The sequence below is a fragment of the Dermacentor variabilis genome, chromosome 11 (genome assembly GCF_050947875.1).
Source record: "Dermacentor variabilis isolate Ectoservices chromosome 11, ASM5094787v1, whole genome shotgun sequence".
Taxonomy (NCBI): Eukaryota; Metazoa; Arthropoda; class Arachnida; order Ixodida; family Ixodidae; genus Dermacentor; species Dermacentor variabilis.
The window spans coordinates 1,305,692-1,329,165 of NC_134578.1; the positions used below are offsets into that span (position 1 = coordinate 1,305,692).

Sequence of the window (23,474 nt, forward strand, 5' to 3'; positions counted from 1 at the left end):
GCATCCACTTGGATTCATCGTTATTGCAGTCAAACGCACTGCGCTTCTCTAGAGGACAATACCAGGACAGCACGACAGCGCGAACGCTTCTCGCGTGTCCGTGAAATTGCTATCGCTATAAAATGTCACCCAGCATACCTCCGTGGATCCGGTGAAGGCCACCTTGTCGACATCCGGGTGACTGGAAATGGCGGCGCCCGCTGTCTCTCCGTAGCCTGGAACCACGTTGACTACGCCCGGTGGAAAGCCGGCCTCGGCCACGTAGCTGGCCACCAGCAGCGCTGTGAGCGGAGTCTGCTCCGCAGGCTTCACTACCACGGTGTTGCCCATGGCCAATGCAGGGCCCAGCTTCCACGACAGCATTAGGAGGGGCACGTTCCACTGCCGCAAAGAAAGGCCTCATTGGCTGTTGTGGACAAAAGCCGAATGAGGTTGAGAGCAGTAAAAAAAAGAAACCCCAGGTGCCCTTAGCTATCGCCCAAGAAATTACAAGGGGAAGCCTTGTAAAGCATACTGTAATTCACCTTAATCCACCTTCACCCACGTTAACCCATGCTAAGCCACCTTAACACGCTTTAATTCCACTTATTCAACATTATTCCACCCTGCTGATCCGCTTTAGTCTTTCTTATTACACATTAACCAACCTTACTCGACCTTAATCCATCGAAATCCAATCACTGATCAACGATCAATTAAATTTGCTAATCATTAATCATCTCTTATACACAGCTGGACATGCTCTGGTTTCCTTCTGGCCTTGCTTAGGTTACATGATATTTTCTGTACCTCCCAGCGCGACCTTGAAACAGAGATATAAAGCTTTCGCCTTAAAAACTGCACGAATGTGCTGCTGCCATTGCAGTCATGGGATCTCCAAAAATTTGCGTTTGAACGTAATGCAATGCCGCCGTGACGCACATGTGTGAAGACGAAATGCTCCTATATTCACATTTAAGAGGAAGAAAGTTCCCAATAGGTTGAACATTTCTCACAAAAGAAACAAGAAAATTGACTACGGATGTTGCGTTTCGTGCACCGCAATAGCTTCCTGCCATATTCTTCGCGCATCGAACAATTCAACACTAATACCCCTGTCACACCGCAAATACTTTCCAACTAATGCTATTTGCCGAAAATGTCATTTTTTACATCGAAGCTGTCTATGTTTACCCTCCGGGAAAGTCGGGACGACGAACGGAAAACGCCTAGCGGCAAAGCCAACTTTCTCGCGAACGCTGTGTAGCTATCAAACTAATGTAGGTATCTTGGCAAGAATCATACTGAAATTGGCCGCTAAAACGACTCTATGACGCCGAGTTTCAGTTACTTGTGATAGTTAGTTCACAGTGAAGTTGTAAACGTTATAGAATTCCGGTCTGATGTCAATACATGGGCAGCTACGGAGGAAGTATGATTACATAAAACGGCTGTAACTCTTGTTCTATCGAAACTATTCGAAAACAAATTATATGAAAATTAGCAGCTAAGACGACTCTAACATTACGCTGTTTCCTTTACTTTTCGCCGTTACGTAGTTCACAGTGAAGTTGTAAATATAGTGGCATTCCCGTCTGCTGTCAATACATGGGTTTCTACGGGTAGGAAACGGACAGCCTCATGTTTGTCCACTAGAATAAAGGTCTAGTCCTTTTAAGTTTCATTCAGCTAATTAACTAGGAAGTAGGCTCTATCGCAAATTACCAAAAAAACGTGTTTTTTTTTCGTGCGCTCCTTTGGACTGCACTCCGGTCAACGCATATCGTCACTGGTGTCGACGCTCGGTTTAACGGCCACCTGCGTATAAACGGCGCTCCGTCGCAGCTGCGTCGAAAACACCCGCGTCTTTAGAGCGGCGTCGTAAAAGCCCTTCGGCGGTAGCTCTGTGTATGTATAACGTAGTGCGTGCCGTAGTGCACACCTGATATTAACAGCGGAGCTGTTTAAGCTTTTAGTTCCGCCGTGGAGCGTTAGAAGAAAACTCAGCCCAGCTGTGCGCCGCCTCGCGTTGCCTAGCAATCACCTGCGAGAGCGCCGAGCTAAGTTCCCGCACGTCTCCGACGAAGAGAATTTAGACGTCGCTGTTTACTCCCAGCGCCCCGAAGAAACCCGATATTTCTCTCTCCTAAGAATCAAGAAAAAGAAGACCAACAGCCGACACTACAATCTTCAAAGACACTACGTAGAATACCAGCCCGGCACGGTAACCGTGTCCGGGTTTGGACTCCACGGCGCCGACGAGAGAAACTTGCGACGCTAGTCTGGACTCTACAAGATCATTCGGCGAATTGGCGCACTGGACTATGAGTTCCTGCCAGACGGCGTTACGCAATCACATCGGCGCCACGCACGACCGGAAGTCCTCCACGTGGTTCGCCTTGAGCCTTTCTACGCCCGCTGACGAACTTGAGGACTTTGTTGCTTATTTACTATTTCTTTACTTTGTGTGCTTTTGTTTCTAGCTCTGCCGTTATGTTTGTAGCATCGGGCCAATGTTTTTAAGAGGTAGGCATTAAGAGGAAGCTTTAGCTAGGTGCTCCGATCAAAATACATGTAAAAGGAGAATTCGTTCTTCTAGGCAACGACTGCGCCAAATTTAACGAGGTTTGCTGCATTTGAAAGATAAATTGAAAATCTAGTGACTATTGGTTTCGAATTTTTGATGTAGGTTGGCAATTTTTTTTATTAAAAAGTGGCATACATCGAAAATTTTCAGAAATCGGAACTATCAAGTTTACAACTCTGTTGCTCAGCAATGAAAAATGATATCACAATTCTGGGAGTTGCATCTAATAGTACATCGAAAGCGGACAAAATTGATATGTTACACATGAATCTCAAAGCATTTTGTAATATGAAAATACAGCTTTTGCCGAACACTTGTAAACAACGTAAGAAATTTGCGTAAGATATCAAATAACATATCGAATTTGTCCGTTTTCAGTGATATAATGGGGGTAATTTATAGAACGGCGGTATCTGTTGTTGATGAATAGCTATTTTTTTTGTAAACTTCGTGCTTCTACGTTTTTTCAAACTTTATAATTTCAGAAAATATTTTTAGCAGAACTCAGGGCCTATATCAAAATTCCGCTTCCAACAGTCAATAGAATTTAACTTTCTCTCTTAAATGCAACAAATTTCATTAAAATCGGTCCTCGGGTCATCTAAAAAAACGTTTTTGCGTTTTACATGTATTTGAATAGGCCGCGTTGGAGTTGGGACCGGGCTAAAGCTTCCTGATAACACGTGTACTTGTTTATCTTCATCCAGTGGCCGCTTTTCACCAGCTAACAAATGTTAAACGTTACCGCTCTGCGCAAGATGCGCCTGCATAATTTCGAAGTTACCCGAATGTTATCGTTGATAACATTCGGGTAACTCTGTTGCATATCCTTCCGCCGAACCTTGTGTAATCTGATGGCATGCGCGACACAAAGTGTGTAGTAGTTTTGGAAAGGGACACGGGTGGGTCAGTGATTACGCTGGAGCTTTCGACGACTTATGTATGAAAGCCGACGTGTTTGACCCGCAGATCGGATTCCGACGATCGCCGGCTGGCCCTTTAACCTGCCCCAAAATCTAAGTGCACGTGCGTTTTCTATTTCGCCCCCATCGAAATGCGGCTGCCGCGCTTGGGATCAAATCAGCGACCTCTAGCAATGTCATAGCTGCAAAGCTACGGCAGTGGGTACAGAAGTGCTGATTTGGCAGTCGAATGCTTCCTTAGTGTCGCCTGGACCCTGCGGTGTGCTTTAATTAATGCGGCTCTGCTTCTGCACGTTCTGCGTAATTTGTCTGCTTGACATACTTGCACGGCGTTTATTCTTTAGAAATAGCAGGAACTTCTTAACTCTAGCTTGAACTTAGGCTTATCCCGTTCCCCGCAACCCCTGTCGTATAGTAGTAGGCTTTCCTTCCTTTCCGACGTCCCCCCCCCCCCCCCCTGATTGTATGGGAACTGCCTTTTCACCTCCCTTCTGCCTAGAGTTCTAGCTACATGTCCTGTGGACTCGCACTTAGTAGAAAGGGAAGCGCTACAGTGTCTGCAATGCTTTAGGGGGAGTCGCCGATAATTATAGCTGTCAAGAGGCTTATGAGGTGGCGCGCAGGGAGCTTCAATGGGCATTGCGCTCATTCGGCTCGGCGGGGTCCAAACGAGTTTCTCGCGTCGCCTTTTCCTCTCTGACTCGCTCCTGTCATATATAAACACGCTTTGCGGCTCCTGGGCGTGATCCTGCGTTATTAGATAATTTTAGTGCATCCGACATTCCGGCAAGCGTGGGCGGTTTACTGGATGAGCGGGAGCACAAACGTAAGTGTCCGGAGTGGTGGCGCCAGCTGGTGGCGTAAAGCTAAACCACATAAACACAGAGCCAATTACTATATTCTGCTTAGCGGCTTATGTAAATTTTCCACAGCGGCATAATAGTGTTCACAATTACTCCGCTTACGAAAATTTGCACTAGCAGCGAAGCGGAATGCAGTAGGTTACTGTAATGTTAGCTCTGTGTTTGTCTAGTTGAGCTCTACACCACCAGGCGGCTGCACCGCTACGGCCACTCACGTTTACGCCCTCCCCCTTTCGGCAATCCACCCAAACCACATCCGTTTGCCGGAATAGCGCACACGCTAAAAGTCCCTACTAGGGAGTTTTAGCGTGTCTTTAGTACGAACAACTTTAGTACGACCGCCTTCGTCCGCCTCCAGCCTAAATCCTTCCTCGATTTGCTATCATCTTTCCCTGCGCCCATTAGTTAGTACGTCGTGACATCTGTTCCCGATGACCTTTTGATAATTAATATTGCGTGCCCCACTCCGTCGTACCCGTTGCCGATAACCGGATATGCCTTGCCGTCGTCAATTATGGCCTGACAAAGCAAGTTCTACCACGAGGCATACCGACTGCAACACTGCGTGCTATAGATGACCCGTCGCGACTTTTTCAGCAGACGTCTGCTCCAATTCTTCAGCATCTCAACAAGATGCGATCTGCTTCGATATCACATTTAGTCCTATGATTGCTGTGGGCCTATTGCCTGAACAAACAGGAGCTTTATGCCGCCTTTTGGTTTCCTACCGCGACAACTTAGACCTGAACAACTGAAAGTTGGGCCAAACTTCACTTGTTATGCATAATTTAAATACTGGTGATGCTAGTCCCATTCACCGCAGGCCATATCGAGTTTCTGCATCAGGGCGTAAGGTTAGTCAAGATGAAGTGAACAAGATGCTTGCCAAATGCATTGTTGAGTCCTTGTCGAGCCCTTAGACGTCGCCCGTTGGCTTGTTAAAAAGAAAGATGGCACGTCACATTTTTGCGTGGACTATCGTCATCTAAATCAAATAAATAAAGAAGGATGACTACCCCTCGCCTCGCATTGACGGCGCCTTCGATTGTCTCCATGGTGCCAACTACTTTTCATCAATGAACACTCAGTCTGGTTATTCGCAGATTTGTGTGGATGAAAAGGACGAAGTTCGTATGCGTCACTCCTGATGGAATTTATCAATTCAAAGTTGTGCCATTCGGTCTATGCAATGCCCAGCAACGTTCTAACGTATGATGTATGAGTTTGTCGGTGGAAGTGGACACGTGACGCCCAACGGAGCCGCGCCTAGGCTTAGCGCGACTCCACCGGGCTGCTCTGCCGCGGCCGCCGGCACGCCTGCCTACATAGAATACGATGTCGGAGGCATCGCGATTTCTCCCGAAGAAAGGAAAAGCGCTTCCTGGACACCATCCCACGGTTTCCAAGCCCAGGCGAAACGTCACCAGGCACTGAAGCAACAGCAAAAGCCCAAACGAAAGATACACAATTAAGACAAATCACGCAATTACTGACACCCCGGCCACCGCCGGAACTCAAACGCAACCCCCTATTGAGACTCCCGTTGCACACCTACCACATAGTGCAAAGCCCCAAGACGCCCATTGACCTCACGCTTAAGTCACCGGGGACTTGCAAACAGCCTTACTTAAAGCGACCTCTCTGCCTGATCTGCACCACGCCAACCGCGACCAGATACGCATCCACCCAGCGAACAACACGTTCAGCGTCAGCGTAGCTACAACCGATCGAGCCATCGCGTACGAACGCATCACGTCCGCCCTCCTCGAAGACGACCGACAGAACGCGATATACATGTACACACCGCCACCCGACAACACCATATAAGACATCTCTTTTTACGCCCACACCTTCCAAACCGACCAAGTGACACTAAAGGCCCTTCAAGATAGCAACCCTGACTGCCAAATCATAGGCGGCAGACGCATTAGAAGCACGAATAATTTACTCATCATGCTGCTTGGGGACAGCTATATAGGCAACCTCCACATGACGTCATCACACCGGGGCGCAATCCCTTCTCAACGAACTGCTCCCGGGCTTCCCGTCAAGCAGACTAGGTTTTGCGGCCCACAAAGCAAGGTGCTTATGCGGCGTTACCTCAATAAACGTGTCTCTTTGAAATCCCGTGTCTTGCATACGAGCAGTCAGCATGGTGTCAGGTTTAGAAGACTGAAACTGCTGATGAAACCAGTGAGCGAAGCAACCAAGCAGCATGGACAGGCTACCGCCACCATCGAAATTCGAAGCCGATAGCAACGCTGAGAACAATGGCGTACGTTCAAACAACTCTACCTGAAAGTGACCGATGCTGCTGTCGCATACTGGGAAAGGCAAGTTGCTCTTCTTCTCACGGTCGGCAGACCAAATCTCCGTGATGTGTGCAACACACTCGGCTTCAGAGAACCGCCTCTAGCACAACCACACCCAGAATTTTACTTCAAGCACGTGGTAGAACTGTTTGACACGCATTTCTCACCAAGACAAAACGTAGTCTACTCCCGTTACGTCTTCAGCAACCGAGTATAGCTTTCTGATGAGTTTCCGGACGGATCTGTAGCGGAAGACCAGAGTCTGCAATTTCGGGTTAGAAAAGGAGATGATACGCGACTAGATTGCGGAACAAAAGACGAAAGAGCTCGTGCTGGCATTTTGGAGCTGGAAGACCCATCGGTGGAGAAAGTTATCAAGGTGCGCCTCGCGCACGAAACAACAAAGCAACAGATGAAGGTTTTCAAAGGCGCAGCCACACCCGCCGAAGATTTGCACGCCTTTACAAAGAATAAACAGCGCATTGCAAGCGAATAGGTCAACTAAGGGAAGCACTCAGCAGGGATGAGAACAGTGTGGACATGCAATTATTGTGAAGGAAGTCACGAAAGCTCAAGGAACGCATGTCCGGAGTGGAAGCAAATATGTAACTGCAAGAAACTCAACCACCAAGCAAGTGTGTGCAGGAGCAGTAGACTCTCGCCAGCTTGAAACCTCAAGATGATGATTCTGATGCTATACTGATTGTTCGAAATGGCATAGCAAATCAATTGTTAACGACGTTAGATGTCAACGGAAGGAAAGTGCAGTTTCAGGTTGACAGTTGAGCTGCAGTTAACGTCATCACACCGAAGAGTGTCACATCACATCAGGTAAATCCGACATCAACAAGCTTGCGCATTTAGAACGGTGCAAAAGTGATACCGACAGGCAAGACAAACTTGAGTGGGATCGCTCCAGTGGATACGAGCATGCTGCAGAATTCATCGTTGTGCGAGATGGCCTCACACCACTTATAGAACGGCAGACAGTTGAGGTCATGGGACTCATTATGGTGGACTATAATCTCGTTGCGTGTCTGTCAGGAACACACAAAAGGACGATGAGTCGCATCTCCCACAAGTACCCAGCTGTCTTTGAAGAATCCTTAGGCTCGCTGCCTGGGAAAGTAAATATTGTAACCAAGCCGTCAATTTGTCCAAAAGCAGTCAGAAGCTTCCGCATCCCTGTCTGCATCAAGTCACAATTCGAAAAACACTCGGACATATGGAGCAACGTGGAATAATTGAGAGTGTCAGTGAATCCACTCCATGGGTCAACCGAATGGTCGACGCCACAAAGAAAAACGGTGAAATGAAGATCTACATTGATCCACAAGCTCTGAACAATGCTATGGAACGTGAACGATACCCACTACCTGTCCCGGATGAGATTTCGTTAGAGGTTGCAAAGGCCAAGATCTCAAAGTTTCACCTAAGCGACGGATACTGGCAGTGCATCCTGGATGAAGAATCTAACCTGCTAACTACATTTCAGACATTAAAGGGACGTTGAAAATGGCTCCGCCACCCGTTCAGTTTGGCAGTGAGTAGTGAAATATTTCAAAGGTGTGCAGTGCGTAGCGGACATACTGGTTTTTGGTGTCGGTGACACTGAAACGAAAGCACAACGTGATCATGACCTGAAGCTCGACAGCTTGCTCTACAGGTGTCGCTAGACCAGTGTGCGTATGAACAATAATAATAATAATATTTGGGGTTTTACGTGCCAAAACCACTTTCTGATTATGAGGCACGCCATAGTGGAGGACTCCGGAAATTTTGTCCACCTGGGGTTCTTTAACGTGCACCTAAATCTAAGCACACGGGTGTTTTCGCATTTCGCCCCCATCGAAATGCGGCCGCCGTGGCCGGGATTCGATCCCGCGACCTCGTGCTCAGCAGCCCAACACCATAGCCACTGAGCAACCACGGCGGTTTCGTATGAACAAGGAAAAACGAACTTCATCATACAAGAATGACTGTTCTTGGACACTTGCTCACATGTGACGGACTAAGTCTAGACCTTGAAAAGGCCAAAGCCATACGAGACATGCCGACGCCCAATGATGTCTACGTCATTTAACGTTTCTGTGGTATGGTCAACTACCTCGCACGCTTCTTACCAACAATCTCGGAAGTAACCGAGTCGTTCAGGAATCTAACAGTCAAATGTCAAGCGTGGGACTGGAAAAATGAACACGCCAAGGCAATTCAAGAGGCCAAGATCCTTGTGGCTGAAGCAACAGTACTGGCATACTCTGATCCCCAGAAACCATTTGTAGTACAGTGCGATGCCAGTGAACGTGGTTTAGGAGCTGCACTCCTACAAGAGGATCGGCCAGTAACGTTTTCAAGCAGAGCACTCACTCCTACTGTAGTGCGATATGCAGAGATAGGAAAAGAGATGCTTCCAATTTATTCTCACTATGCATATTCAATCAGTGTAATTTCGGGAGTCACACAACTGTCCTTACTGACCACAAGCCACTGCAAACAATCATGACGAAATAGCTTGATCAAGTGTCGGAGAGGTTACAAGGGATGATTTTGCAAACGCATCGTTAGAGCATTGACATACAGTATCGGCCAGGCAAGGAGCTTCTGGTTGACACCATGTCTCGAGCGTTCCTACCGAATGAACCATACCAAGAACAAGCGGAGGACATAAATGTTGTGCAGTGCTTACCATTTCGTAAAGATACGATTGAAAAGATACGTGCTGCAACCCTGATGGATCACTCTCTGCAGAAACTTAGGACTGTTATTCTGTGAGGATGGCCCCAAACCAAACATAACGTGCCTCCGGAAGCCAAAGCCTGCCTTCGCTTCAGAGATGAGCTTGTAGTGCACGACTACCTCATATGCAAACGGCAACGTCTGGTGATCCTCGAAGCTCTCTGACCTGACTTGAAGGAGAAGCTACATGCAACACACATGGGTGTTGAGAGTACACTGCGACATGTATGAGAGCGAATATACTGGCCTGGTATGAATGTTGAAATCAAAGATCATGTTGAGTCATGTGAAGTGTGTCAAAAGCATGCACCGGCGCAGCAAAGACATTGAGTAAGGCCTCATCTACGACCAAATTTCGACTGGGAGCGAAGGGTTGTGACCTAATGGAGCGCAAGAGCAGAAAATTTCTGTTGACTGCACACTATTATAGCAACTTCTGGGAGGTTGACCAGGAGAACTTTTTGACAGCTGCTTGACTTCTCCGCTAGTTGAAGGCACATTTTGCAAGACACGCTGTGCCAACAGTTCTCCTGTGAAGTTTTCAATAAGTTTGCCTCAGAGTGGAACATTGAGCACTCGACATCAAGTCCAGGCTACCCAAGGTGAAACGGAATGGCTGAATAAGCAGTGAAGACTGTCAAGATGCTTCTCAAGAACGCTGTGGAGAGTGGCGGTGACGTGCAACATGAATTTCTCAACCACCGCAACACACCCCTGCAACATATCAACGCCAGTCCGGCGCAACTCCTCATGGGTAGAGTAATGGGGACACTCCTTCCCACAACAGCCGCAATGCTGGAGCCAAAGGTTAGAAATGCAAAGCCTCTTTTTGATCGCAAGAAATGTGCCATGACACTCCACCATGACAAGCATGCAAAAGATCTCCACCCACTGAGAAAAGGACAATGTCAGTCTCTGCTCCTGATAACGGAACATGGTAAAGGGCATCGTGATGGAACAGTGTGGTATTCGATCATACGAGGTGGAAGTAGACGACGGCACTCTAAGACGCAACATAGAGCACATTCGGGAAGTGCCTCAACCGTGCTTTCGTGGTAATTCACCCGCTAGTCCACACAACCGTAGTCAACAGCCCAAGACACCTGAACCACCCGAGGCCAGAAATTGCGTGGAACACGCTACTAAGGTGACTACACCGCTTACGGGAACGCACAAGTTGCAACAGCAGACAGATCCAGCGTTAACTCCAGTGCGTCCAAGGCACAAAATCCACTCTGCCAAACAGGTTCAATGATTTCATAGTCTACAACGCCAAATATCAACCCACAGGAGGGCGTTACATGAGCAGCGTCCAGATAGCGCAACCACACCGTGGCGCAATGCCTTCTCAATGACCCGCTCCCGGGCTTCTCGTTAAGCAGACTAGGCCTCGCGGCCCCCGAAGCAAGACGCTTATGACGGCGTACCCACAACAAACGTGTCTCCTTGAAATCCTGTGTCTTCCATAGGAGCAATAAACAGGGACCATCGACCAAGATGGCTCCTACAACGCGGCGGCCTGATCCGAGTATACCCCTTCGATCCCAAGGCCGATGCATGGTTTAACTGCCGGAAGATAGGGCACCGCTGTTACGTGTACTCTTAGCCCAGACGCCATTGCCGCCCGCACTGCGAGGAAGACCACAACACCACAAAAAATTATGGGGTTTCAGGTGCCAAAACCACTTTCTGATACGAGGCACGCCATAGTGGAGGACTCCGGAAATTTCGATCACCTGGGGTTCTTTAACGTGCACCTAAAGCTAAGTACACGGGTGTTTTCGAATTTCACTTCCATAGAAATGCGGCCGCCGTAACTGGGATTTGATCCCACGACTTCGTTCTCAGCAGCCCAACACCATAGCCACTGAGAAACCACGGCGGGTGCAATATCACAAGGAACGCCACCAACATGCCAAGCGCGTTGCATCGTCGGCCATGTAGGACACATGAAGAACAGCTCGATATGCAAGTACCACTTCGCCAAAAAGCTGGTACCCACAAAGCCACCACAAGCGAGAAATACGCAACAATCCCAGTCCCCATCGAAGTCATCGATCCTGGAAAACGCTTGCCTGCCTCACTCAGATGATCACAACTACCCCCGTCCCGGGACATCCCAAACGACAAGACGAGACAGCCGGTCGAGGTCACGATCCCGTAAGAATCAAACAACCCCTATCGCGAGGCCCAGATCTAGAACCCGATAACCAAGTCGAACCCCGAACCACGACCCGTTGAAAAAGTCGCCGAGCCTTTCTAAGTGGCATGGGAGCAGGGCCCACTATACTCGCCCCGATCATCTCCTTCCGCCGATTGCCCCAGTCGTGGGACTTAGCGAAAGACGCACTCGTAAAGGAACTTATGCAAACAATCTTGGTACTGAAGTCTCAAATGGCAACGCAACAAGCTCAGGTGGAATCATTGCTTACGCAGAGCCACTCCCTAAAAAACAGACTGTCGAAGGCCAATAAATACCTGCATAAACCAGCTCAACAGCCCCAACCCACCGCGGCAGGCAAACGTAAAACAACAACTACAGTAGAAAGATTGCGATCCGAAGAGGACACCATGGCGGCAACCATTCAGACGGTCAATGCAGCCGTGGCCGGAGCCGTTCGTATGACAGTCCATGCCACGGTCGAAGAAACCGTCCGCGCCGCTGTAACAGACGCCTCAACAGGCGTAGACTCACGTCTAGCGAACATGTAGAAACGACTCGCAACCATGGAAACCACCGTTAGCAACACCACAGCTGGCCTCGCGGCCATGGAAACCTCGATAAATAACACAGCCGGTTAACAAGCACTCAAAACTGCCACAAACACCAGTTTTACTGTAATCCCACAGAGTATGGCCAACGCAACAGGCATACACAAGCGAGTGTCTTCTCCTTTGCCAGCCCCGCACAGCGGACCTACCACACCCCCAAGTAACGTTCCCACAGATCCATCATGGCCAGCACCGATTTCATTGTATGGCAGTGGAACAGCAGCACCTTCCGCAAGAAGAAAACCACCTGCAGCTACTCGTACAAGAAACAACAGCCGCGAAATAACCAAACGCCTCCTGACGTCACCACACTGCAAGAAACAACAGTTGCAATCTCACTCCCCGGCTACATCGCTTTCCAAAATTTCTGACCAGCGGAATCAAGAAGCCCTATGTAAGGGCACGCTCGTCCACAAGAGCCTCACGGCAAAGCAATATGACCTAGAAGCACCTGACATTCCACACACGCTCGTGGAGATTCTTCCGCGAGAACACACGCACGTTCTCGGACTGGGGCTACCTGCAAGCCAACAAAAGAGGCAGGAAACAATGGCAGCTCAGCCAGGACCTCCGTCTAACATTACTAAATGACACACAGCAGCCGGCGATCCGCATTGGAAACAGCGTGTGTCGAGACACGTCACCCGACCTTGCATGTTTCAAGAAGGCCAGATGGACGAACACCTGTCAACTAGAGAACAGTGACCACTACGTTACCGTTACGGTACAGACGCCCGCAAGCAAGACATCACACAACGCATTCGCTCCAATGAAAGACGGGCGCAAATTCAAAGAACTCCGCGAATGCAACGCCCACGCTTGCATCACGCATTTTAAAGAATGAACGGCCTGCCCCAATGACCACATTCAACGCAGAACGCGCGAACGCAGGGCTGCAGACGAAACACCTGCCACAGACTCGCGTCTCTTCCACAAGTGGGACGCACACGCAAGCCTGCTGCGCTGATGGCAGAGACGACGGCACAATAAGAAACTGCGTCACCACATGCAGGCCCTCTGCCAGGAGATTGAGCAACACAGCACCACCCTAGCCCAGCAGCAATGGGGCCAACTGTGCGGTGGATTAAACGGACAGCTAGACAATAAAAACACATGGTAGCTGTAACGACACTTACTCGAGCCCGAGAATTGAAAGACCGCCGTACGACATTACTCAAACAACTCGTCCACAAGCACCCCGGATCAGTCGAAGACCTAATCGAACTGGCAGACAAATACATCAAACACGCCTAACAACCAGCGCCACCACTACCATCTTACGAAGAGAAACCAAACCCAACCCTCGATGCTGACATTACGGAAGCCAAAATATAGGCAGCCCTTCTAAAGCTGTGCACAACTTTGGCACCTGGCCCAGACGGAATCTCAAACAAAACAATCCGTAACCTAGACACAAAGTCAGTAACTGCCCTCGCTGAATATTTGAACGACTGCCGGCAGGCTGTCAGCATACAAGAACAATGGAAACGCGCGAAAATAATCTTCTTACGAAATTCCGGAAAAAAGACAGACGTATCTAACCTTCACGAAATATCGCGCCTAGAAACGCTCCTTGAGGAGCAAGAACTTTTCCCGCCAACCATGCTTCGTTTTCGCGCGCACCTATCCACTCAAGACACCCTAATACAAATCCACCACGGTCTTTTGAAAGACCCCGTACGCGCAGGCACGCGAGCACTGCGTGGCATCGACCTGGGCAAGGCTTTCGATAACGTGACACATGAAGCGATAGCACAACGCTTGGCCGCGACAAAACGCAGGGAACGCACATACAAGAACGTATATTCCTTCCTACATTGTGTTATGAAAGTCTAGAGTTACGTGCGACCAACGAAGGTTCCATGGATGGTGCCGTGCCAGGTGCTGGGAGAAAGAAGGGTTCCGAGCGACGTTGAAGAGAATGATAAAAAAGGGGTATATATTCAAAAAGGCACATGGTTCAGTTTTACAACACGGATCCAACTATCGGGGCAGGCTACATGCTAGAGTCTTTGCATGTCCGAGCGTCTCCCTCTTCATAGCCGTCCGGATCCGCTTTTTGTGCCATTTATTTCCCTATTACCCTCGCCGAGGGAATTCACTGGCCAATCATAAACGCCGAATCGTTCACTTGTCTTCAACCTGGTGCTCCTGTCTACAAGGTGGTGATCCTTTCTCCAAGGTGGTGCCCCAGTCTCCAACGTGGTGCCCTAGTGTCCAACCTGGTTCCCCAACCTCCAACCTGGTGCCCCAGCCTCCAACCTGGTGCCCTAGTCTCCAACCTGGTCCCCAATTCTACAACAGGGTGCCCTAGTCTCCAACCTGGTGCCCCAGTCTCCAACCTGGTGCCCCAGTCTCCAAACTGGTGCCCCAGTCTCCAAACTGGTGCCCCAGTCTCCAAACTGGTGCCCCAGTCTCCAACATGGTGCCCCTGAATCCAACCTGGTGCCCCTGAGTTCAACCTGGTGCCCCTGAATCCAACCTGGTGCCCCTGACTCCAACCTGGTGCTCCTGACTCCAACCTGGTGCTCCTGACTCCAACCTGGTGCTCCTATCTTCAATGTGGTGCACCTGTCTCCAACGTGGCACAATACGAGGCAACCACGTGCTAAACTGAACCTGCCATCACCGATTTCCCTGGGAGTTCTCGACAATGACCCTGCCATCCATCAGTGGACTCTTCAGGACAGTCAGGAGGGGCGACGTTGCTGTTTTGAAGCGAGCTGCCTTGAAGTGAATGATGAGACATGAACATCAACCGTGACAGCTGTATGTCGCTGGTGGAACACTCTTTGTTCTGGGGGATCGCCAGACACAGCAACGGCCGCACCGTAGAACTTTCCCTGACTAACAGCAATGCCAAGAAAAGGCGCTGACTAACAAAGGCACGCCATAGTGAGCCATCCTGTCACCAGTCCTTTTCAGTCTTGTAATGAACCAACTTCCCCCATTACTGGATCGCATCGCCAACACCCACACCCCCTATACGCGGACGACGTGGCGGTATGGACCACTACTGGAGCCGACGGTCAGATCGAGGCGGCACTGCAACGGGCCATCGACACCGTGGCCGAATACGTCACACGAGTGGGGCTGGAATGCTCAGCATAGAAATCCGAACTCCTTGTTTTGCGCCCTCCTGACTACCGTAAGATCAAACATCTGCCACCACCCAGCATCGCGATCAGGATTGAAGGATCCGAAATACCGACAGTTCAACACTCGCATTCTCGGGCTTCCCGTAGAAACAGGAAGGAGCAAAAGCATCGCGCTTACGATCGCCATCAAACAGACGGTCCGACTCTTGGCTAGAATCTCTGCTCGGAAACGTGCTATGAGAGGACAGAAGCATCTCCAGCTGTTAAGCGCTTTGGTGACCATTAGGATCACGTACGCTCTGTCGTACTTACGATTACTGAAGGTCGAAAAATAAAACGTAGACAGACTAATACGCAAAGTTTTTAAGATAGCCCTGGGCCTCGCCCGCACCACATCCACAACGCACCACCTCAACCTCGAAATTCACTATACCGTTGCCGAACTCATCGAAGCTCACCGAACCGCACAAATCATTTCGTGGTAGTAACACCGGAAGATCGATACTCGAACGCATCCGCATCCCTACGTCACCGAGCGGACCAGACTTGATCTCGCTACCACCCCTGATAAGGAAACGTTTCATAGTGAGGCCCTTGCCGAAGAACATGCTGGCTGGAATTCACGGCGGTAGACGATCAGCGCGAGCCCGAAACCTTCACAGAGCTCCCGACACGGACACAAAGGCCACTCACGTAGACGTGGCAAGATACGCAGCCCGCACACACGCCCATGCGATTAACGTATCGGTCAAAAGCACTCCGGTCAACATGCAGCCCACCACGATATGTGCCGGCTTCATACGCAGGAAAGACCCAACCGAGGTCGAAGAAGCCGCTACCACCCTTGCCGCAATGGCCGGTTTGGAAACCGTCATTAGCGACTCAAAACTGCCGCCATCCGATTTGCCTGCGGCATGGTCTCCCCGACCCCGGCACGCATACTCCGACAACTGCCCCCAGTGGCACGCAACGCCTCAAGCAAGGTCGACAGTTTTCATTAAAAGTGCGCTAAAGATGAAGACGAAGTCGAAGGAACACATACGACAGGACTGGCGCTACTTCCAACTGGCGTTTATTACAAACGGTCGCTTATTTATGTTCTGTGCATCAGGTACATACATCATGCACTCATTATCATACACACGCCAGTTGGAAGTAGCGTCAGTCCTGTCGTTTGTGTTCCTTCGACTTCGTCTTTGTCTTTAGCGCTTTGTTAGAAAACTGTCAAGATGAACCAACTCGCCCAAATCAAGGTATTGAGGCAAGGTCACCATCAGCAGCGACGACGAAGAATACGCATCATCATCCAACACGTCTGGGTACCAGTGCACCCCGGAAACCCGGGTAGCGAAGCCACCCACCAACAAGCTCGAGGATTCGTACGCCGGGCGGTGGGCCAGAACACACACCCCCACGAAAATGCAGACGAACCACTCCTCACCCTCCACGACGTCACGCAACAATACAAACTAGTAGCGCAAACCCAACTGCCCCCTCACCTGAAACTAAACAATGCACACCAAATAACTGGCGACGACTTCAAACCTACTCATTCCCTTCCCCGCACATCTACACACACATCTACCCAGCCCTCTTCACATCAACATGCACCCTCTGCAAGACACAGACCGCCACCCTGGACCACATCTCCGGGGATGTGGTCCAGGGTGGGCCCAACACTCTCCCAGCCCATTTACTTTCTTCCATAATCCTCCGTGGGTCTTGATAATCAAGTTTACTGCGAGCTACCCTCACTTCAAAACTTGTCCAGCTTGATTTGTAGTCCTCCCGTGAGCGTCCAAGGCGAGGTGTCCATCTGATCTTCGGTTGCCATCGAACGGTGAGATTTTACCACTGATTTCAAGCAAACAACCGCATTTACAGATGCGAGTCCTGGAATCATTACACCTTTCCATACGCCCCGGAGCTACTCGTACCTAGTGCATCCTCATAGTGCTCTGTGTTTCATTATGACCCCATTTCTTTTTCCTTTACGGTGATTGTTTTTCCCGTGTTTCCATATATCTATTGCCTTCGTTTATCCATATACCAAGGCATATATATTACTTTATGCGAGGTATTTCTTGGCGCTGTATTGACACTGTCTGTTTACTTTTTCATTCAATACAACACCTGATTTTTAACGATAAATTGCAGACGTAAATTCTCGCCTTCCTCTCGACAAATATTAGCCAGACATTGCATACAACTGTGCTTGCGGGCTAGCAACACAATGTCCTCCACATCAACCAAATTTGGAAGCTGCTGCTCTACTACTGTACCCGCCTGTTTTTATGAGAGATTAAACCAGAAAGAGGCTGCAGCGGTGGCGTAGAGGTAGAACATCCGCCTCGCGTGCAAGAGGTCCGTGGTTAGAATCCCGGTGCCGGCAATTTTCCACCGGATAAAAAAAAAATCCGCGTGTTGATAAAATTGCACAAACAGGCCTGGAGTGTGGCCTGATCCCGGTGACCAGAACCGGTAACGCACTCCCTCACCAGAGCAGGATTGGCCACCCTGGTGCAGTACTTGGCCGCAACCTCCTATGAACACAACAATCAAACCCCGGCCCTCAGTCCCCAGCAGCTGCGAAGCAACTGACCACGGCGGCGGTCAGACCTGCGACGCAGCAGAGGGTGCTAAGAATCACTGGCTCCGGACAGGCCGCCATTGGAATATGAACCTGGCAACGTTTAACGCTAGAACGTTATCTAGTGAGGCGAGTCTAGCAGTGCTATTGGAGGAATTAGAGGGCAGTAAATGGGATATAATAGGGCTCAGTGAAGTTAGGAGGCCGAAAGAAGCATATACAGTGCTAAATAGCGGGCACGTCCTGTGCTACCGGGGCTTAGCGGATAGAAGAGAACTAGGAGTCGGATTCCTGATTAATAAGAATATAGCTGGTAACATACAGGAATTCTATAGCATTAACGAGAGGGTGGCAGGTCTTGTTGTGAAACTTAATAAGAGGTACAAAATGAAGATTGTACAGGTCTACGCCCCTACATCCAGTCATGATGACCAGGAAGTCGAAAGCTTCTATGAAGACGTGGAATCAGCGGTGGGGAGAGTGAAAACTAAATACACTATACTGATGGGCGACTTCAATGCCAGGGTAGGCAAAAAGCAGGCTGGAGACAAGTCAGTGGGGGAATATGGCATAGGCTCTAGGAATAGCAGAGGAGAATTATTAGTAGAGTTTGCGGAACAGAATAATATGAGGATAATGAACGCCTTCTTCCGCAAGCGGGATAGCCGAAAGTGGACGTGGAGGAGCCCGAACGGCGAGACTAGAAATGAAATAGACTTCATACTCTGCGCTATCCCTGGCATCATACAAGATGTGGACGTGCTCGGCAAGCTGCGCTGCAGTGACCACAGGATGGTAAGAACTCGAATTAGCCTAGACCTGAGGAGGGAACGGAAGAAACTGGTACATAAGAAGCCGATCAATGAGTTAGCGGTAAGAGGGAAAATAGAGGAATTCCAGATCAAGCTACAGAACAGGTATTCAGCTTTAACTCAGGAAGAGGACCTTAGTGTTGAAGCAATGAACGACAATCTTGTGGGCATCATTAAGGAGTGTGCAATGGAAGTCGGTGGTAACTCCGTTAGGCAGGATACCAGCAAACTATCGCAGGAGACGAAAGATCTGATCAAGAAACGCCAATGTATGAAAGCATCTAACCCTACAGCTAGAATAGAACTGGCAGAACTATCGAAGTTGATCAGCAAGCGTAAGACAGCTGACATAAGGAACTATAATATGAATATAATTGAACATGCTCTCAGGAACGGAGGAAGCCTAAAAGCAGTGAAGAAACTAGAACTAGGCAAGAATCAGATGTATGCGTTAAGAGACAAAGCCGGCAATATCGTTACTAATATGGATGAGATAGTTCAAGTGGCTGAAGAGTTCTATAGACATTTATACAGAACCAGTGGCACGCACGACGATAATGGAAGAGAAAATAGTCTAGAGGAATTCGAAATCCCGAAGGTAACGCCGGAAGAAGTAAAGAAAGCCTTAGGAGATATGCAAAGGGGGAAGGCAGCTGGGGAGGATCAGGTAACAGCACATTTGTTGAAGGATGGTGGACAGATTGTTCTAGAGAAACTGGCCACCCTGTATACGCAATGCCTCATGACCTCGAGCGTACCGGAATTTTGGAAGAACGCTAACATAATCCTAATCCATAAGAAAGGGGACGCCAAAGACTTGAAAAATTATAGACCGATCAGCTTACTGTCCGTTGCCCACAAAGTATTTACTAAGGTATTTGCAAATAGAATCAGGAACACCTTAGACTTCTGTCAACCAAAGGACCAGGCAGGATTCCGTAAAGGCTACTCAACAATAGACCATATTCACACTATCAATCAAGTGATAGAGAAATGTGCAGAATATAAGCAACCGTTGTATATACCTTTCATTGATTACGAGAAAGCGTTTGATTCAGTCGAAACCTCAGCAGTCATGGAGGCATTACGGAATCAGGGTGTAGATGAGCCATATGTAAAAATACTGGAAGATATCTATAGCGCCTCCACAGCCACCGTAGTCCTCCATAAAGCAAGCAACAAAATCCCAATAAAGAAAGGCGTCAGGCATGGAGATACGATATCTCCAATGCTATTCACAGCGTGTTTACAGGAGGTATTCAGAGACTTGGAGTGGGAATAATAGGGGATAAAAGTTGATGGAGAATACATTAGCAACTTGAGATTGGCTGATGATATTGCCTTGCTTAGTAATTTAGGAGACCAATTGCAATGCATACTCACTGACCTGGAGAGGCAAAGCAGAAGGATGGGTCTGAAAATTAATCTGCAGAAAGCTAAAGTAATGTTTAACAGTCTAGAGCAGCAGTTTACGATAGGTAGCGAGGCACTGGAAGTGGTAAGGGAATACATCTACTTAGGGCAGGTAGTGACCACGGATCCGGATCATGAGACCGAAATAACCAGAAGAATAAGAATGGGCTGGGGTGCGTTTTGCAGGCATTCTGAAATCATGAACAGCAGGTTGCCACTATCCCTCAAGAGAAAAGTGTATAACAGCTGTGTCTTACCAGTACTCACATATGGGGCAGAAACCTGGAGGCTGACGAAAAGGGTTCTACTTAAATTGAGGACGACGCAACGAGCTATGGAAGGAAGAATGATGGGTGTAACGTTAAGGGATAAGAAAAGAGCAGATTGGGTGAGGGAACGAACGCGGGTTAATGACATCTTAGTTGAAATCAAGAAAAAGAAATGGGCAGGACATGTAATGAGGAGGGAAGATAACCGATGGTCATTAAGGGTTACGGACTGGATTCCAAGGGAAGGGTATCGTGGCAGGGGGTGGCTGAAGGTTAGGTGGGCGGATGACATTAAGAAGTTTGCAGGGACAACATGGCCACAATTAGTACATGACCTGGGTAGTTGGAGAAGTATGGGAGAGGCCTTTGCCCTGCAGTGGGCGTAACCAGGCTGATGATGATGATGATGATGATGATACACAGCTTCGCTGGTCATCCTTCTGCACAGAGTGGAAGGGCACTGAGATCTTTATTCTTAAAATACAACCTCGTCATTGCCTTGGAAAGATTCGGCTGTTATATTTCGGATGTAATTTAATGCCACTTCCCCTTCCAGTTTGTTGCGATCTTCGTGTAGGATATGTTGTATTGTTGTTGACTTCCTGCCTGATAATCTTTTGTGGTTCCAAAATATTCTAGGTAGGGCTTTCTTTTTCTCACGTATTTCTGACAACCAACGCTCACTTTCATGTTTTATCTTTGCTTACACCAGTATTTGAACCATAGACTTTTTTTCTCCCGGTATATTTCCCATTTACTGGCCAGTTCATCCTGCGGCAACTGCGCTTTCTTTTCCTGGTCTCGGGATGCTTTCTGTCGTTCGGCAATCGCTTCTCGTATCTCCCTGTTCCACCAGCTTTTCGGTTTCTTTTTTTCTTTCCAACGAACATGTTGTTTCTCTTACCGTATTTTTGTCGTTATTACACTTAGAAACTCACTCTATTCCCCATCTTTACTTGGCCATTTGCAAAGTTCTTCCTCGAGTCTTGTGACTATATTTGTTATTTCTTCAGCTTTCAAATTTGGGCTGGCTATTTTACACTCCTTGATCTCTTTCCCAACTACATCCCATTTTCAAAATTTTGCGTTCATGGTCACTCCCTAAGCGCTTCAACACTTCCTCGTCAACCACCATTTCTCTCAACTTATTGTGAATTCCTTCTGTCATCAGGTAGTAATCAATGGTCGATTGCCGGTTTCTCACTTCCCACGTGATCTGCCCTTCACACTTAGGCCCTGTATTCACGATAACGAGGTTATATGGTACAAAGAACTAGCATTGACTTCCTGCTGTTGTCGGTAATGCCATCTAGATCCTGTATGTGGGCATTCGTGTGACCTAATAGGATAATTTCGGACGCGCCGTGGTTGCTCAGTGGCTATGGTGTTGGGCTGCTGAGCACGAGGTCGCGGGATCGAATCCCGGCCACGGCGGCCGCATTTCGATGGGGGCGAAATGCGAAAACACCCGTGTGCTTAGATTTAGGTGCACGTTAAAGAACCCCAGGTGGTCAAAATTTCCGGAGTCCTCCACTACGGCGTGCCTCATAATCAGAAAGTGGTTTTGGCACGTAAAACCCCAAATGTTATTATTATAGGATAATTTGAGCATGATTCTCGAAACCCTTAATATCGACACGTGTACTTGTTTATCTTTATCGGGCGACCCCGTTGCAAAACCTAACAAATGTTATCGATGGTTCCATCCACTGTCGGTCACCGAACCTTGTGTAATGTGATTGCATTTATGTGCGACGCGAATGGTGTGGAACTTTGTGGAAGACACGCGGCTCCCAGCGATTAGTCTGGAGCATCCGGCAACTGATGTATAAAGGCCGACGCGCTTGACACGCTGATCAGTTTTTGACGAGCGTCAACTGCGTTCACCGCTGTCGTTGTGGTTTAAGTGCAACTTGCTTTTGAGGGCACTAGTTCGCCCGGCAAAGATTTAGTTTCGCCATTTATAGTTTTGCTACTGTGGTCTTCACGGTCACTACCACTTGACAATATCAGGATTTTTGCATTCCGCTAACTCTTGATTATTTTCTGTGCAATTATTTCCGGTCCAGAAATACGTTACTCCCCGCCAAGTTTTTTCCCCACTAATTGTACTTGATAACCAAAGATGTTCTTGACATTTTGAATTCAGTGTTCTCCATTTGGCTCCCTGATGGATGAGCATTCCGACTCCCCCTCCCTTTCTTTCCGACTTAGTTCTATTGCACCCTCCAAAAACAAAACATAATTCTCAATCACTGGCGGCTCTTCCGAGTCTCTAAGGTGTGTTTCTGTAACCGTAATTTCTGCCATTTTTTAACAACTCCAGTGGAGGCGAGCGCCATGTGGAGGTGTTGCAAGGAAACGGGCGCGCCGCTTCATGGCGTCCGAGATTGGCGCGCGAAAATCTCGGAGGCCATGGCCACCCTATGACTGGTTAAAATGATGGAAAAGGAGCATGATTGGCGCGTGCAAATCTTGGAGGCCATGGCTGCCCTATGAATGGTAGAAATCGTGGAAAAGGGGCTTGTGTTTAAGGTTCTGCGTAACAGAACTATATTTTTCTCGTATAATCAAATTATAATCCGACGCTATCCTGTATAGACGCTTAGGTTGCAGTTTACGATTTTTCTGACGCATGCTACTTAGAGGAGTTAATTCAGTAACGCCTCTGCGCCACTCGGCTGGCTTGCGTGGATGCGGTTAGGAATAATTTTTCGACAGGCGGCGTCCAACATCGAATTTTTGTCGACACGGGACCCTTAACGCTGTCGCCTTACTATAGTTGACGTTGTGGTAAATGCGTCAGCATTGCGTCGGAGCTCTTTGAGATCCAAGATCAACGAGTTAAATCGTGTTCACCACTTTGCAAAGCGTTGTTCAGTAGCTCACTTGGGACATGTCCTGCCACAGCGAGAAGCGAAGTGCAACTGACCACAAATATATATACCTCTACCACCTGACCGGCTTCCTACGCTTCACACTTATAAACATTTTTCCACTTTGATACTCTTAATGCAAAAAATGTGGGGTTTCACGTGCCAAAACCACTTTCCGATTATTAGGCACGCCGTAATGGGGGACTACGGAAATTTGGACCACCTGGGGTTCTTTAACGTGCAC

The 23,474-nt window shown here is 48.5% G+C and overlaps 1 protein-coding gene across 1 annotated transcript in view; it reads right to left on the reverse strand.

The window, feature by feature from the left end:
* The window catches only part of LOC142564891 (aldehyde dehydrogenase, mitochondrial-like), a 158,877-nt gene that overhangs the window by 92,577 nt on the left and 42,826 nt on the right, over window positions 1–23,474 (reverse strand). Inside the window, exon 6 of the mRNA XM_075676083.1 lies at window positions 139–381. Coding sequence (XP_075532198.1) covers window positions 139–381 — 243 coding nt within the window. The remainder of the gene's footprint in view (window positions 1–138; window positions 382–23,474) is intronic.